General features: G+C 37.4%; 2 protein-coding genes and 1 long non-coding RNA gene across 3 annotated transcripts; all 3 read left to right on the top strand.

The window, feature by feature from the left end:
* Positions 1-483: 483 nt before the first annotated feature.
* Positions 484-1,667, top strand: LOC147482933 (cytochrome P450 71B37-like). Its single transcript, XM_086579456.1, has 2 exons — positions 484-930; positions 1,035-1,667. Exons 1-2 carry the CDS (start codon positions 928-930, stop codon positions 1,665-1,667), a joined length of 636 nt encoding a protein of 211 aa, XP_086435582.1. The 5' UTR covers positions 484-927.
* Positions 1,668-2,436: 769 nt separating this feature from the next.
* Positions 2,437-10,184, top strand: LOC147482932 (uncharacterized). Its single transcript, XR_015204463.1, has 3 exons — positions 2,437-2,577; positions 2,683-2,876; positions 9,890-10,184. It is a non-coding gene; the product is annotated as an uncharacterized LOC147482932 (long non-coding RNA).
* A 325-nt stretch (positions 10,185-10,509) lies between these two features.
* On the top strand, positions 10,510-13,488 carry LOC147482931 (uncharacterized). The gene is made up of 3 exons (XM_086577214.1): positions 10,510-10,711; positions 10,776-10,859; positions 13,255-13,488. The coding sequence occupies exons 1-3, from the start codon at positions 10,574-10,576 to the stop codon at positions 13,267-13,269; spliced, it is 237 nt and encodes a 78-aa protein (XP_086433340.1). The 5' UTR covers positions 10,510-10,573; the 3' UTR covers positions 13,270-13,488.
* Positions 13,489-15,715: the final 2,227 nt, after the last annotated feature.

Genomic DNA, 15,715 nt, shown 5'->3' with positions numbered 1-15,715 from the left:
AATCAATTAGTAGTCCTGTTTATCCCTCACTGACCATATTTAGGAGTCTATCATCCGTTCTTTATTTACAGAAGAAATCTGGAAACCAAGGACTATACTTCACTCAAAACTAAAATAGTTACTTCGTCGCCTCACTGCAGTCTTGCTGATCCATCTCTACTTCTGTTATCTTTTTATTCATGTTATTTACACCGCGTTAGCACCAATTAATATGGTTCTGATGCAAAAATGACCATAGGTTTCTTATATCGAACAAATGACTATGGTTTAAGTAGTGAATTTTGGCAGTGAATGATCTAGAAGTAAATATCTTTAAAATCATAATGCTAAAGATATTTGAAGCAATTGGTTGCCAGTTGTTTATGTTTTGGAGTCTTAATTTCGAGCAATATTTTAGTCCCTGTAGTGTGATTTTTTCTTTATTTATTATTATTTTTTTAAGCAAAGTGTCATTTGCAATGTCAATTATAGAGAGATTATTTTTCCTAGGATATATCCATAACTTGGAAAGCAATAATGCCATCAAATCTAAATGAAAGTAAGTAACTACCTATAGTGATTTGAATAAGAAAAATAAAAATACAAGAAGGATATATATATCCACAACAGGTTTTCTAATTTAAAATCCAATAAACTGTATGTATGTGTTTTCTCCAAGCCAATAAGGGTGCTTCGATTGATATATGTTGATAATCCATGCATTGATGCACATACATTTGTCTATTTATTTAGAGGATACATTCTTTGATACTCATTGCAGATCAAAATCCTAGCTCATGGATACATTCATCTATTATCTATGTAATTTTCTCCTTATTCCTCTGCTTAAGCCAGAGAAGGAAGACATTATCGACGTCATGCTTCGGTTATAAGCAAATCAATCTAGTACAACTCCTCTCACTGAGAGTCATATCAAAGGGGATCCTCATGGTGAGCTACCTTCAGTTCGCTTAATGTTTTTATTTTCAAACTATTTCGATAACATTGAAACTATTTTTTTTTTCATATATTTGCATTGTATGTTATTATATCAGAATATATTTCTGGCTGGGGTGGAGGCTACAGCTTTGACAATGGTATGGACAATGACAGAGTTGGCTAGAAATCCGGAAGCCATGAAGAAAGTTCAAGATGAGATTAGAAACGTTGTAGGAAATAAAGGAACGGTGGAAGAAAACGATATCAACCAACTTCAGTATTTGAAGATGGTAGTGAAAGAAACTCTAAGGTTGCACCCTGTAGCGCCTTTACTGGTACCACGAGAATGCATGAACCAATGTAAGATCAATGTATTTGATATATACCCCAAAACAAGAGTCTTAGTAAATGTGTGGGCAATCGGGCGAAGTACTGAAGATTGGGAAAATCCTGATGTCTTCTATCCGGAAAGGTTCAAGAATAGCTGCATTGATTACAAGGGACAAGATTTTGAGTTGTTACCCTTTGGGTCTGGCAGAAGAGTTTGTCCAGGAATGAATATGGGACTGTCAATAGTAGAACTTGGTTTGGCAAATCTACTCTATTGCTTTAACTGGGAATTGCCTAGTGGAATGAAAACTACAGACATAAACATGGATGAGAAATTTGGTATTTCAATCCATAAGAAACATCCACTTTACCTTGTATCTAAAAAATACAATTGCCAGTCAATTGAGAAGATTGTCTAGATGTTTTTTAATTGAAGCATCTCTACTACTTATAAGTGGCATAATTGAGTTAGCAATTTGAGCTGTGTATCGGTTCTAACATTGCATAATCGGTTCTAACATTACATAATTTCGTGTCAGGTGTTATGTCTAGCCATTTGAGCCTATTTTTGTATTCTGTATTTGTAATGTCGCAATAATGATCGATGTAAATATAATAATACACCTTCTGTCGGACATTATTAGTGTTCACTGGCATGCAACATCCCCAGCAATAATATTTGTTTTTTCTGCTGGGTAAGTTTAAGTTCTATAAGAAATAAAGAGGTTAAATACGAGAAAATAGAAAACTAAGGGAATTCAAACTAGAAGAAGCAAAATATTAGTCCCATTTATAACTACTGGGGTATTTAACATTTTAACATCATGTGAATCTAAAGAAAACCTCCCATTCCCGGAACATTGTGATAGAAAGACTGGTCACTGCTTTTGCTAAAGCATCATCCGAGAAGTTTGCCTCCCTCCAAATCAAATCAAGGTGATCTTCAGTCAATACTCAAATATATCCCCATGGAATTTGGCCATTCAAAAATGTCTTATTAGCTGCTTTCTCCAACTTGTTCAACCCCCTTCCACTATAGTCACGTGTGCTGCAACTATTCAAAATAAAATAAAATAGGCGATGCTTATGAGCGGCATTTCATTTTCTAATAAATTAAATCGGCATATAAATCACCGATATTTGACGATATCTTGAACACTATAAAAACAAAACAAAAAACAATCGTCTCATTTTTTCACCATCAAAATGGCAACTTCAAATCGTTATTCACTAAACCTATTACTACAAGCCTCACGAAACACAATGATGAAGATGGGGGTTCTTCCTCGTTATTTCAGTAGTGATGGAAAAGGCTGGCAAAATATCAAGGTAATAATAATAAATAATAACTTGAATGGTAAAAGAAAAATAAAATCTTTATTTGTTTATTAATTGATTTAATAATTGTTTGTGTTAATTATTTTGATGAATTAGAATTCGAGGAGACGAAGAATAAAAAAGATAGAACTACCCACTCATTATTTGGAGGCGAATTATAGAACAATGAAAGCAGTGATGTTTTATGCACCTACTATTGCTCACATTCCTCAGTCCAAGGTGTTGCAAGAAATGGAGCCTGCAGCTGGTGAAACGAGAAGCAGCGGCTGAGAAAACTGATATCCCACAAGGTTTGTTGCAATCTTATGTTTTTAAGTATGATTTATTTGTGATATGGTTTATTAGTTAGTTTTGCTTCTCGTGTGGGACAAGTTTGTAGAGATGATTATTGTCGTGGTATAAGTCTCATTTAATAAGTCACTGCAAGGAAGGCGGATTAGATTAATCTATAATAGCCATTAGCTATTTCTCTATGAAAAATGAGTTTGGTTTAGGTGTGATAGACCACAATTGGAAGATACATTTCCCTTCCATGACATTGAGTTGGTCATTAATAGTGAAAAGTAGCGTTCAACACCTACTATATCTTTGAGCCTGGTGAGTTAAATGAAATGCTTGTGAATTTGATGGTACATGAATAGTGGCTGCTTTCATGGAATCCAGATTTGGGGTGTGTGTATGAACTTGTCGTTCCATATACCAAATCGTAATTCTTATTGAATACATTTCAAATAATTTGTTATTGAAACATGTGGTCTAGCATGCTTCTCTGGTACTTGCTTAGTGATTTCAGTTGGATTTCCATTTCCTGGGTCAGTCACTCCCTCTTTCAGTTTACGTACCAGCTTTGCAAAATACTAAAATCCGTGGAATGACTCAGGCTGTGTTCGTGGTGTTTATAGCGTATTTTCGTAAACAAAGAACACAAAATTGCTGATCATGAGTAGATTGAAATTGTACCTTGTTCGTATAGCAACAAAAGTTTCAAATTTGTATTTTTTTTAAAGAGTAAGCAAATCAGGGAAATCAAACCAATTTGCTAGGTACTGTACTAGTATAGCCAATCATGGATTGTTTGGTAGTGAGCAAAATTTTGAATGAATTACTCGTCAGCTATTTCTCTATGACAATGAGTTTAGTCATGGAAATAAGTATGTTAGTAGTAATGAACCCTTCAAGCACCAGTAGGGTGGTTTTTTAAGAGTATGGTTTAGGTGTGATAGACCAACAATTGAAAGATGAATTTCCCTTCCATGAGATTGAGTTGGTCTTTAATAGTGAAAAGTAGTGTTCTTTAACACCTAGTGATGGAGCTTGAGGTGATGCATATAATGAGTGGTAGAAGAAACACCTTAATGCAGACAATGTGTCAATGTATTCAGTGCAGAGAAAGTTGAGCAAATATTTTTGAGCTAGTGCCCAACAAAAGATACCAAACTAACTCTGAGATTTGAGAGCCAGTCTTCAGGGTCAAGAATGGTGAACAGCCGTTATTCGGGGCTGAGAAGGAGGGTATTTGCTGTGTGGAGAACGAGTTGTTTGACGTTGAGTGGTGGAGGAATTCTTCTGGTGCCAAAGAGTTTTCTCTCACTGAAAGAGGTAGGGGAGGGATCTTTGAATGCTCCACTTCCATTGGAGGAGGCAAGTGGATGGAGAATCTGTCAAGTTCTTTGTGCTTAGTCCTGGCCAACCTATAAGATACTTCGACGACTTCAGCCAACTGATCGGGACTGTGCGACGAAACAGAAAGGAGAACTATCTTCACGTAATCTTATATTCTCGATCTGTTTCACGCAGACATAAATCCCTCTTTTTGCCGTTCAGTAACGAAGGTAACGGTTGGGACTTGGGAGGATGTTGGGTCTAAGATTTTGAAGCTTTTAAAATCTCTTTCACTCAACCAGTGACCAGCACTAAAGATTGAAGTGGCCAGTGTCCCTTAGCAGAACACAACGACTGATGCAAGGCAGGGTTCAAAGAATGAAGTGGTAACTTGACTGTAGTCTCTGGAACATGGGGAAAGCCAAAGGTGCTGGTCAGATCTGTTGGAGGTGTCTTCCACTCCTCGTGGTGGAAGACGACGTTGTTATGGTCTTCAGAAAATAGCTTTCCTGATTGGAGATGGGTGAAATGCAATTTGGTGCTTTAGTATTTCTGCCATCTGAAGAAGAGGTTGAAAAATTACTCTGAATGCCTAAACTCCAATTCTGGGGTTGGGAAAATCGTGTTTAGGAGGTGGCTCCAGAAGCTGGTATCTTGAATTCAATCTCTCTTAACGAGAGAAAGAGAGTTGTGGTTGTACTTTTTAGGAGTTCCACTTCACCTAAAACTTAGCAAGTTGCTTTAGCTTTGGCCAAGGCCCGTGGAAAATATGTGGTACAGGATGAGAGCTCTTTGAGCTGGGACAAAAAAGTTATCCATTTGAAAATTCAGGTCAAAGAGGTAAGGGTAGAAGCGAGAGTAATTAATCTTGAAGCGAGGGGTTATGTGTTCCCTATCTTGGTGGATATAGACTTGGATGCGAAGATGGTGGAGGTTACCCCAACTTGGCCGGCAGAGATGAATCTAGGTCCGGGAAGTGCCATGTTTTCTGACGAAGGTGCTGTTTTGGAAGGTGATAGGAACAACATGTGTGTGACCCATAGTCCAGCTGTGATATATGTTGCTGCCACATCAAACTTATCTAGGCCATCAGTTTTTGGTGATTCATAGGCAGCAAATCAACTTAATTTAAATTTCAAAAATTCAAACCAGAAAAGGGACCTCCCAACCCCAGAAGTGTTTTTTCCCTGCAATTTGACACTTCAAGAAGAGATAGAAATAAACAGGTTTTGAAACCTTGTCCATCGGAATGAAGAGGGTTGCACAGGATCTCTTGGGCCACAAGTTGAGGAGCCAGCTGTAGAAGCCCAATCGTATGGGATTGAAGTTGGGGAAAGCAGGCACAAGGGGGAGTGGATTTTTTTTTTGTTTGGGGGGCGGTGCCAATGTCGATTAAGAATGTATCTTGGAACCTAAGGATCTTAGACTCTTAGTATTGATGAGACTTGCAATAGTATACGCCTTTTTTGAAGAGGACTCAGAATCCGACAATTTTCTTGTTGCAGGAGAAACAACACCCTTTACTACTGACTATGGAGACATCCATGCAGTTCCTTCATATGTTGTCAATTGGTTTCTCGGAGGGTGTGTTATTTTGCTTGGTATTATGATCTTTGTGGAGGTAAATGACCACCTTTTTGGTGCCTTTTCTTTGTTCATTGAATGCTCGCTGAAAACAAATGGGTCTGCGTGGTTATTAACTAGGGTATACGGTCCTACTAAGAAGAGTGTTCGGGATCACTTCTTTGAAGAACTTGAGGATATGAGCTCTTGTTATGAGTGGTCATGGTGTTTGGGGATTTTAATCTTCGTAAGGTTCAGGCATGAAAGAACTGGGAGGTGTAGGATAATAAAGTACCATGCAATGTTTCCAGAAATTCGTTGGTAGACTGTCCGCTAAATGGCACCTTATATACTTGGTCGGATAGAAGACGTTTGAGTAGAATTGACAGGTTTCTGGCACACTTCCCTCGACAGATTGGGATGCACACTTCCCTCAAGTGAAGGAAATAGCTGAGGCCAAATTTCTTTATGGTCACAGGGGGCTTGTCCTGGATTGTTGCCAGTCTTCTAGAGGTCCATTGCATTCCCATTTTGAACTCATGCGGTTTGGAGGTACTAACTTAGTAGTGCTGATCGAAGAGTGGTGGGCGTCTTCTTCATTCGAAGGACCACCTAGTTATATTTGGTGATGCAAAATCAAGGAACTTAAAAGCAGGCTGTGTACTTGGAATAGAGAGTTGTTCGGCAGGGTAGACTTAGTCATCAAGGCCAAACTGCAAGAGATTGAAATGTTGGATAGAATAGAGAATAATCAAGCCCTGTCTCGATATGAAGAAGTCCAATGAGCCAGCACTTTAAATTACAAGTCCTTACAAGGAAGGAGGAGATAAGTTGGAGGCAGTAATCCCGAACTCGATACTTCAGGGAAGGCGAAGACAAGACAATTTCTTTCATAAGACCGCCAGCATAAGGAGCTGAGTCAATAGCATAAACCGAATACATATTGAGGAAGAACTTGTTAGTGATGTGGAATAATCAAAAAGCATATCATTGATTATTATGTATCTTTGTACACTGAAGATCCCGTTATGAGACCTTGTATGAACGACATGGAGTTTGATACTATTTTTAGTGAACAGGCGCTTGGGCTTGAAAATCCTATCAAGGAGAATGAAGTTCTGGCTGTTATCAATGGATTGGGAGGTGATAGAAGCTCCTGGTCCAGACGAGTTCCCGATGATGGTCTTTAAAAGTGTTGGATTCGGTCTGATTTTGTGGAAGTAGTATTCAGGGACGCTGGACAGAAGACAATGCCACTTTTATCACCTTAATCTCGAAGCGAGGAGCAAGGTCAACTTATTTGGGGTCCGTAGTCATCCTAATCCCATGAATGAATAGATGACTTTTTGGCATTTCTTCTGCGTTTTTCCAGTCCTTGTGGATGGCTCACCCTAGGGTTATTTCAGAAATCAACAAGGTTTACAGCAAGGAGATCCAATATCTCCATTCTTGTTTAATATAGTTATGGAGGCTAAAAACAGGTTGCTGTCTAATTCACTTGAGTTGGGGTATGTGAACTTGAGTTGGGGGTATGTGAAAGGGTTTAAAATGGCTGCCAGTGGTCTAGAAGTTGCTATTCTGCAATTTGCGGATGCCACATTATTTATGTTGTAGGCATTTATCTCTCAGCTCTTGGTGATAAAGTTATTCTCCGTGTGGCCGAAGCTTTGTCGCGACTTAAGACTAACATGTCAAAAACCTCTCTTTGAGGATGGTGTGGCGGATAACATGGACTAGATGGCGCGCTTATTGGGTTAACAGGTAAACTACCTTACCGGTTGTTGGGTTTGTCTTTAAGGTCTTTTTACAAAAACAGAAGGATGTGGGATTCGGTGATTGACAATGTGCAAAGAAGATTGGGAGGGTGGAAAGGCAAGTTGCTGTCCAAAGGAGCAAGGTTCATTCTAATTTAAAGTGTCTTGGCCAATATACCGGTGTACTATTTGTTGATGTTAAGGATTCCAGTCAATGTGGCCAACAGAATTAAGCAAAACTATATCTCGAGGGTAACAATTCCAGTCAGTGTAGCCAAAAGAATTGAGCAAACAACAATGGATTCCTATGGGGTTCAGTGGAAGAGAAAAGGAAATATCACCTTCTTAGTTGGGATACGGTATGCTTATCAAAAGGACTGCTTGGTGTTCATGACACGGTAACCACAAGCAACGCTCTTTTAGGCTGTTGGTTGTGGGGTTATGACATGGACTGGCATTTCTTACATTGTAGGCAATGGTTGGATACCTGGTTGGGGGAGAGACCTTTGTCTATAAGCAATTTTCTTTGATTTTTAATGTTTCAAATCTCAAAGGCGGCAAGATCAATGAGTTTGCAAGTACGGACGACTTCGGTATATCATGGAATTTTCACTTAAGGAGGGCACGTAACGACTGAGAGTTACAGCAGTTTGTTGATGTCAAGGTTCTTCATCAATCAGTCAACTTGGCCAATTGAAATGATTCTTGGAGGCAGCGTTGGACTAGTAAAGGTATTTTTTTCTGCCTAATCATTTTATGGAGTGCTGGTGGAAACTAATAGAGATGGAAATGCTACACGGCAAGTGTTCCCAGTGAAGCTCATATGAAAGGCTCCAATCCCTCTCAAAGTGAAAGTGTTGCTGTGGTCTGCATTACCGGTCACGCGCTTACAATTGACTCTCATCCATAGAGAAAAAATGTCTCCCCAATTTGTTCTATGTGCGGCATGCTAAATGAGTCAATTTCTTCTCATCTCTTTCTTCCTTGTTTATGTGCGCTGGAGTTTTGGTGTAGCATGTTACAGCCGGTGGGCAACTCTGTTGTTCGCCTTGCCATAAGTAGCCAAAGTAGTGTCCCGAAAGGAATGGCTACTTTTGGTCTAAGTTAAGTATTGGAAGCTTAGGGACAAAGATGTGGAGTTTAACTCCCTATGCAGTGTTGTGGGCTCTATGGAGGATGAGGAACAACGAGTTCTTTAGGCAGAAGGAGGTGTTGGTTGAGAGCAAACATCGAGGCCAAGGTGTTCTTGTGGTTCTGGCTATCTACTTCACCAGGAAGAATAAGACTGCATTTCAGGGACTCAATTCTTGATTTGGAGCAAACAATTTTATATGTTTGATGCATGGTGGTGTTAGCTTATTGTGTACTTAGCTCGTCTAGTGCTTTTGGGTGTAATTTAGGTTCAGCAGTAGATAAGGATCTCCCTCACTTCTCTGTTATTTCATTATCAAAAATAAAAATAAAAAAATAGTTTAATAAACACCTTAATGAGTATGATTCTAATATATCTTTGAACCTGGTGAGCTAAAAAACATGTTTCTTTTTCTGAATTTTTACTGCTATCAATAAATAAACAATCACCACATTCTTGAAATTTATATTCATTAAGGTTCTGTGTTGGGGGTGTTAATCCTTGTTACTCTGTATACTAAATTATAATTCTTATTGGGGATATTTCAAATTACTTTATTCTTGCAACATGTGTAGTACCAATTTAGCATGATTCTCTGGTACCTGCTTGGTATTTGGTTTATATATGTTTCCTTGGTAATGCACTTTCTCTTTCAGATATGTACACGCTATGCAAATCCCAAATTCGGCAGAATGACTTAGGCTGCATTTAGTTCCTAGAATTTCTAGGGTATAGTGGCAATCATGGATAGATTGTAAGCAGTATGCATCGCCAAAGAAGTCTCTTTGCAAGGGCACCCAAATCAGAGAAATCAAACATACTTTCTAATTGAAAGTAATCCACTTTCCTTAAAGGCTAGAGGGCAGATGGTGTACCGTACCTCTTTTTTTCATCTCTATCTCTTGTTTTCAAGAGTAGTCTTTCCAAGAAGGTTATGTATACATCCACTGCTCCTAATTCTTTCTCAGTCCATTTTCTGTGGATTTCTCCTCTTCAACATGTAGTAAGTTCAGAGGCATGTAAGATGCTTGTTCCCTCTGTAACCGGAAGCATTTTTTTTTTCTGCATCTCAATCTTTAGTTTCAGACTCTCAAAGCACATTGTTACTTTCTCATGCATTCACAGAAGGCCACAGCTCTACTCAGTATAACGTTGTAGAATAAATGCTTTAACGGTCTATTTATAATTTATTTGATGTTAGTTTTATCGTTAACTGCCAACTCAATTCTAATGTTAGTAATTTTATCCACAGAAATCTGGAGAATGACTCAGAAAGGCTGCATGGTCATCTCAGTCTCCTGCTTTCAACCCCTTTGCTCTGGTCTTGGTGGTTTGAATGACAATAAACAGACATGGTCTTAAATAACTCTTAGCAGGAGTGTGTTTTGTTTAGAATTATTGTGGCAGGTGTTAACTGCTTTCATAGAACATGTAGTTATCTTTATCGACTTTGTTTCTGTGTTGGTGTACCAACTTTTCCATAGAAGCAATGGTTTTACACTTTTACCTAAGGAACATAGTTAATAAAGTGGTGCTGATGAGAGGTAGAAGAGTGTCCTGGAATGAATATGGGAACGTCAATAGCAGAACTTGGTTTGGCAAATCTACTGCGTGCAACAACAGAAATAGAGCTGTTGCAATATATGCGCGGAAAAAAAAAATCATATCTTAACTCTTCTCTTTCTCGAGTTTAAAGTAGAGTATGCGTCTGACAATTTCTTCTGAAAGCATTATTCTCCCAAAAGCCCGAGCACAGAACATGAACTGCACAATTGCAGTCGCGTGCAACGATCTAAAGTAGGCGTTGCTTATTAGCAGCATTTCATCTCATCCATCAAAATCGAAATTCACCGAAATATCGAAAACTGTAAACCAATATAAAAAAGTGGATTTTCATTTCACTGTCTCATTTGACCATTATTGGGAGTTTGATCAAATGGCGATGCGAGCTGCAGCTGTGAAGAGTCAAGTTTGCCTAATGGAAAGTTCACGAAAGATGATTCCTCGTTACTTTAGTAGTGATGGGAGAGTTTTTAGCGAAGAAGAAAAAGCAGCTGAGAACATCTACATTAAGGTCAGTCAGTTCAGTTTGCTAATTGTTTTGATTGATTTTTTGAAGTTTCATTTTTGTTTTGAAGAAAATGGAGAGAGAAAGGATTGAGAAAGCGAAGAAGAAGTTGGAGAAAGAGAAAGCAGCTGCCGATAAGGACAAATCTGACAAGGTCTGTTTTAATTGATTTCGTGTTATTGTCGGTAAAAAGATTTGTTCTTTATATTAGATCCATTTTAGAAATACAAGTTATTTTGATCTTGTGGTGGAGTAATAATAGATTTCATCATTTGTGAGGTTACAGTTAGGAATACTATTTTATGAAAAACAAATACTAGTATAGGGTAATATGGATAGGAAGTAAGAGTATTTGGGCTTTTTAGTAGTATATACTGTATGGGATAATATAGTTTAGCAAGAAAGTTAAGAGTACAATGGTATTAATAAAAATTCGTAGAGAAAATTTGTGCATTTTTGTTGCACTATCTATTGTTCTGTAATATTCAAGTGGTTGCCACAGGGGTTGGGGTTTAAAACATCTAACGTTTTTTTTAGTTGGGGATGTTATGGAAGAGGGATTAGATTAGTTTTTGTAGTTTGGTAGTGTGACTGTGTGAGTGAAGTTTTGGATGCAGTTTCTTTTTGTGTATGAAGATGAGTTTGGCAGGGGAAATGAGGATAATGCTTATGCATCCTTTAAAGTTTAAACCATGTGTGTGGGATACACACCTCTCTATCTTATTACTTTAGTTTAGGTGTCACTGGAAGATTACTTTTCCCTTCATGACATTGAGTTGGTCATTATTAGTCAAAACCGTTCCTAGACCCTAGTGTAGGGCTCGAGATGATGCATATAAAGGAGTGGTAGAAGAAACACCTTAAGGGCATCGCCAACTGATATAAAGGGCCACATCAGCCTTTAAAGTTCTTTATGAAAGAGTGGACTTGTGAAAGAGGAATTCCAAAGCGCAGGCATTCAAAATATTGATTGGATTCTGCAAAACCTTTCGGTTCATGTGTAATTGGTCTACAGACCCGTAGGTCGCATGTGCGACTCTTATACGAACACCTTTTCTTTCCATTTTTTGTAATTATAAAAACAATCCATTATGCTGGGGCGGGTGTTCCAACTCAAGATTGCAAGTCCAATGACAATGACCTTGACCAACTAAGCTGCTATTGTTTGCATGAAATACTTTCACTCATAATTTTTTTTTTTGTTTGGTAAGCCTGTTTTAAATGAGATCATTAACTCTTTGATGCTGGCGAGATTCGAGCCCCCCAGACCTTTGGTATCATCACCCAAAGGTTTTACCGACTTTGCTAGTCGGCACCTGCAAATGTGTGGGCAAGCCTGTTTTTAAAGAGATCAATAACTCAATAGTGTGTAGCAGGGTTCGAACCCCAGACCTCTGATATCATCACCCAAAGGTTTTACCAACTTATCTAGAAATTTATGATATATTCACTCATAAATTTGCATAACTAGAAATTACGTGTGGAACTTTATTTTATGCCCAAACACCATAAATTATGTCTTCAAAATAGAAAGACACTTTTCAAGGGTGGTATATTGGCAATAATAGAGGCCCATATAGGGGGTGCATGGGAGAGGTGTTTTTTGAATTGCTCCCTCAAATATGAAAATAGAGACCGATTAAGGGGTCCATTAGCTTTGCCCTAATGATCGTAATGTATCTTTGAACCTTGTAGATTTTGATGGCACATGAATATTGACTGCTACAATAAATAAGCCATCACTATTTTCATGGGAATTCATATTTGGGGGTATGCACTTATTTTGCATACTAAACAGTAATTCTTGTTGCGGATATTTCACATCAGTTTCTTCTAGGAACATGTGTTGTAGCATTGTGGCGTACTTCTCAGGCACCTACTTGGTAAATTTGGTTAGCATATCTTTCCTGGGTCGTGCACTTCCTCTTTCAGATATGTATAGCTGTGCGAATCCTAAAACCCGGGAGGGTTATATTTGCAAACAAAGAACACATAGCTGGTAATCATGGATAGATTGTAAGCTTAGCCACATATCGTGCTCCTTGCAAAGGGTACCAAACTGAGGGAAATCAAGATACTTTTTAATTGAAAGTAATCCACTCTCCTTAAAGAGGAGCATATGATGTAGTGTAACTCTTCTTTCCTATGCTTCTTCAATATCTTATTCCGCTCTATCTCTTGTTTTCAAGAGTCTTTACCAAGAAATTATGTATCCCGAGCAGTGCTCCTATTCTTTCTCAGTCCGTTTCCTGTGGATTTTTATTCTGTTCAATATGTAGTAATGCTCATAGGCATGTAAGATGCTTGTTCCCACTGTAGGGGAAAGCTTTTCTTTGTGCTTGTCAATTTTCACTTTCAACTCTTGAAGAACAGTGTTACATCATCTTACATTTGCACAAGGCGATGACTCTACTCTAAATATAGCCTTTGTCAAAAAAAAGACATAGTTGTAGGAGGAATGTTTTGATAGTCTATTTATAATTTGTTTTGTTTTGTTTTTCTTGTTAACGTCGGATTGACTGTTGCTAATGTTGGTTTTTTATCAACAGAAATCTGGAGAATGACTCACAAAGGCTGGAATGGACATCACTCTCCTGCTTTCAACCCCTTTGATCTTTATTGTAATTTTGAATGAAAATAAGTAGACATGGTCTTCCATAACTCTTGGCAGGGTGTGTTTTGTATAGAATCTTGTGGCAGTTGTTAATTGTTTTTATTTAACATGTAGTTATCTTTATCTGACTTTATCTTTGTTTTGGTAAATGGAATGTTGCTTCTTTCAAGTGTTTTTATGAATAATGATGGTTGTTTATCTTGATGGTAAATGGAATAGTTTATCTTGATGGTTGTTGATCCACACATAATAAAGTATGAATAATGATCTACTTCTCAAGGGTGTTGCTCTCCTACCTGTGTCTGTTATTCTGCTTGTAAGTCTTAATATGCCATTGGCTGATACAACAGGAGAAAAGAATATTAAGGAGGCATTTTGTTAGACATTACGCTCAATGTAATCATAAGAGATTAACCACAAGAAAAATGTCTCAGGCTAAGTCTAATGGTGCTGCAAAACATCAAATTTAACGTAAAATGTGATCCAATGGTACGTTAAACGTTATACCGCCAACGCTATCTTCATAAATTTCTCTATTTTTGCAGTCAATTTTAACGTTATAGCGTATGCTCTGTACGCCATTGCCAATGGCGGGCAATCAAAAAAATCCAAATTAGTCTTGCACGCCGTAGCCAGTGGCGGGTAGGAATGTGAATTAATTCAAATAATAACTTACACGCCACTCACAATGGCGTACAGAATTCAATTATGATTTTCCACCCGCCACTCCCAATGGCGGTTAGAATTGATTCTTTTTTTTTTTTCGTTTTTTAATAACTTAATTTATGCAATTACCATTCTATCCTACCCTTTTAAATTTTTTTGATTTATTTGTATCTCTTTGTTATAATTTCAATTTTAAGATTAAATTTATTCCGATTTGCAACAACTTAATTAATTATTTAAATAAAATATTTATTGAAAAAAAAAAAAACAACAAATTAAAAGGAAATACATTAAAAATACATCAAATACGTACGAAACATTTAAAATTCTTAATCAAATTAATCAATCGCTTTCTCCGTATTCTTCAAAGTGCAAATTTCTTGAAGGAGTCCGTGAATTGCGAAGAGTTTGATCTTTCAAAATTTGTTTCTTTGCGTTTTTGTACCATTCTTTTCCCTGAGGTGTCATAGTCGATGTATTTGTGCTCATGATCTCCTTTTCCCATGCCAATGTCTCACGGAATTCTTTTTTTTTCTGCAAGTTTAATCCTTGAAGGATTAAACGCTTCACTTTCATAGAATTTTTTCCCACGGTCAGTTGCTGCCTCAATGGCCTCCATCGCCCGTTGAGATTGCGCGTTAATTCTTTGAGAGAAGTTTCATTTTGACTATCAATTTTTTTTTTTTTTTTTTTGATTTGTCTCTTCCACAATCCGGTCTTTTTGATGAACCAAGTCTTTGCATTTCAGAATCAGGTGTTCCCCCCATGCCATCTTGTTCATTTAATGGTATGACACAAAACTAGACCACACTATAGTATTCTACGTATATCAACACACAATCGTATTGCTGAGACTTAGACAATGTGTTTCTAACCTTGGCTTCAAATGAAGGAGCAACTCGCTAATATGTATTGAGAATCCAAGTCAAACTGCTTGAAGAACTGGCTTGCAGGGAAGTTATTAGTGACTAAATTGTCCCACAAAAACTTGTAGCACATCAATTGAAACCTGCCATGGTTTTATAACACATCATTATAAATTAACGAAAATCTAACCAAATTATAAAAGCATAATTGTGTACGATAAGAAAGTGAAATTATAAAAGCAAAATTGAGAGAACAACATCAAAGTGAAATATTGATAAATAACAATTGAAGCTCTTAGAGATTGAACATTTCGGCTATCACATAAAGATGACTGATTGTACATACTATAGCACTTAGATTCCTATAAGATTGTACTGAATACCTTCGCAAAGCCAATACTATTAACTAACAATAAAAATATCACAAACTAATAAAGTCTTGCAATAAAAAACATTCCCCAGAACCACTGTCTGTCAACAGTACATTGTGACTAGCGTGCATTTGGAATTATATTGCATAAAAAATTTACTACATTTTCATAACATAGGGTATAAAATCGAGATTTATACTGCAAAGAATAACAAAGTTTCACCACTATAACACATCACATAGAATCATTTTTTGCCAACACTTGATTATGAATGGTTAAGTACAATGTGACTAGCTCGAATCATCCCAGTAGTAAAACAGGTATACATATGATATTATACCCTACCACTTGAGACCCATTTTATTTGCAAGCTGGTGGACTCTCAACCAAAAGATTAGTGTGACTCACATTTGATCACACTTGAACACTTGATCTTGCCAAACTATTTTATTTTGATGACAAACATCCATACACTCAGTATCACATATTATCA

The sequence above is a fragment of the Coptis chinensis genome, chromosome 8, assembly GCF_015680905.1.
Source record: "Coptis chinensis isolate HL-2020 chromosome 8, ASM1568090v1, whole genome shotgun sequence".
Taxonomy (NCBI): domain Eukaryota; kingdom Viridiplantae; phylum Streptophyta; class Magnoliopsida; order Ranunculales; family Ranunculaceae; genus Coptis; species Coptis chinensis.
Note: the sequence above shows the minus strand (reverse complement) of the source record. Positions and strands in the feature narration are given on the sequence as shown.

Coding starts and splice junctions, on each gene's coding strand:
- LOC147482931 (XM_086577214.1), top strand. CDS start 10,574: ATGGCGATGCGAGCTGCAGCTGTGAAGAGTCAAGTTTGCCTAATGGAA. Junction 10,712..10,775: donor CTGAGAACATCTACATTAAG/GTCAGTCAGTTC, acceptor TTTGTTTTGAAG/AAAATGGAGAGAGAAAGGAT.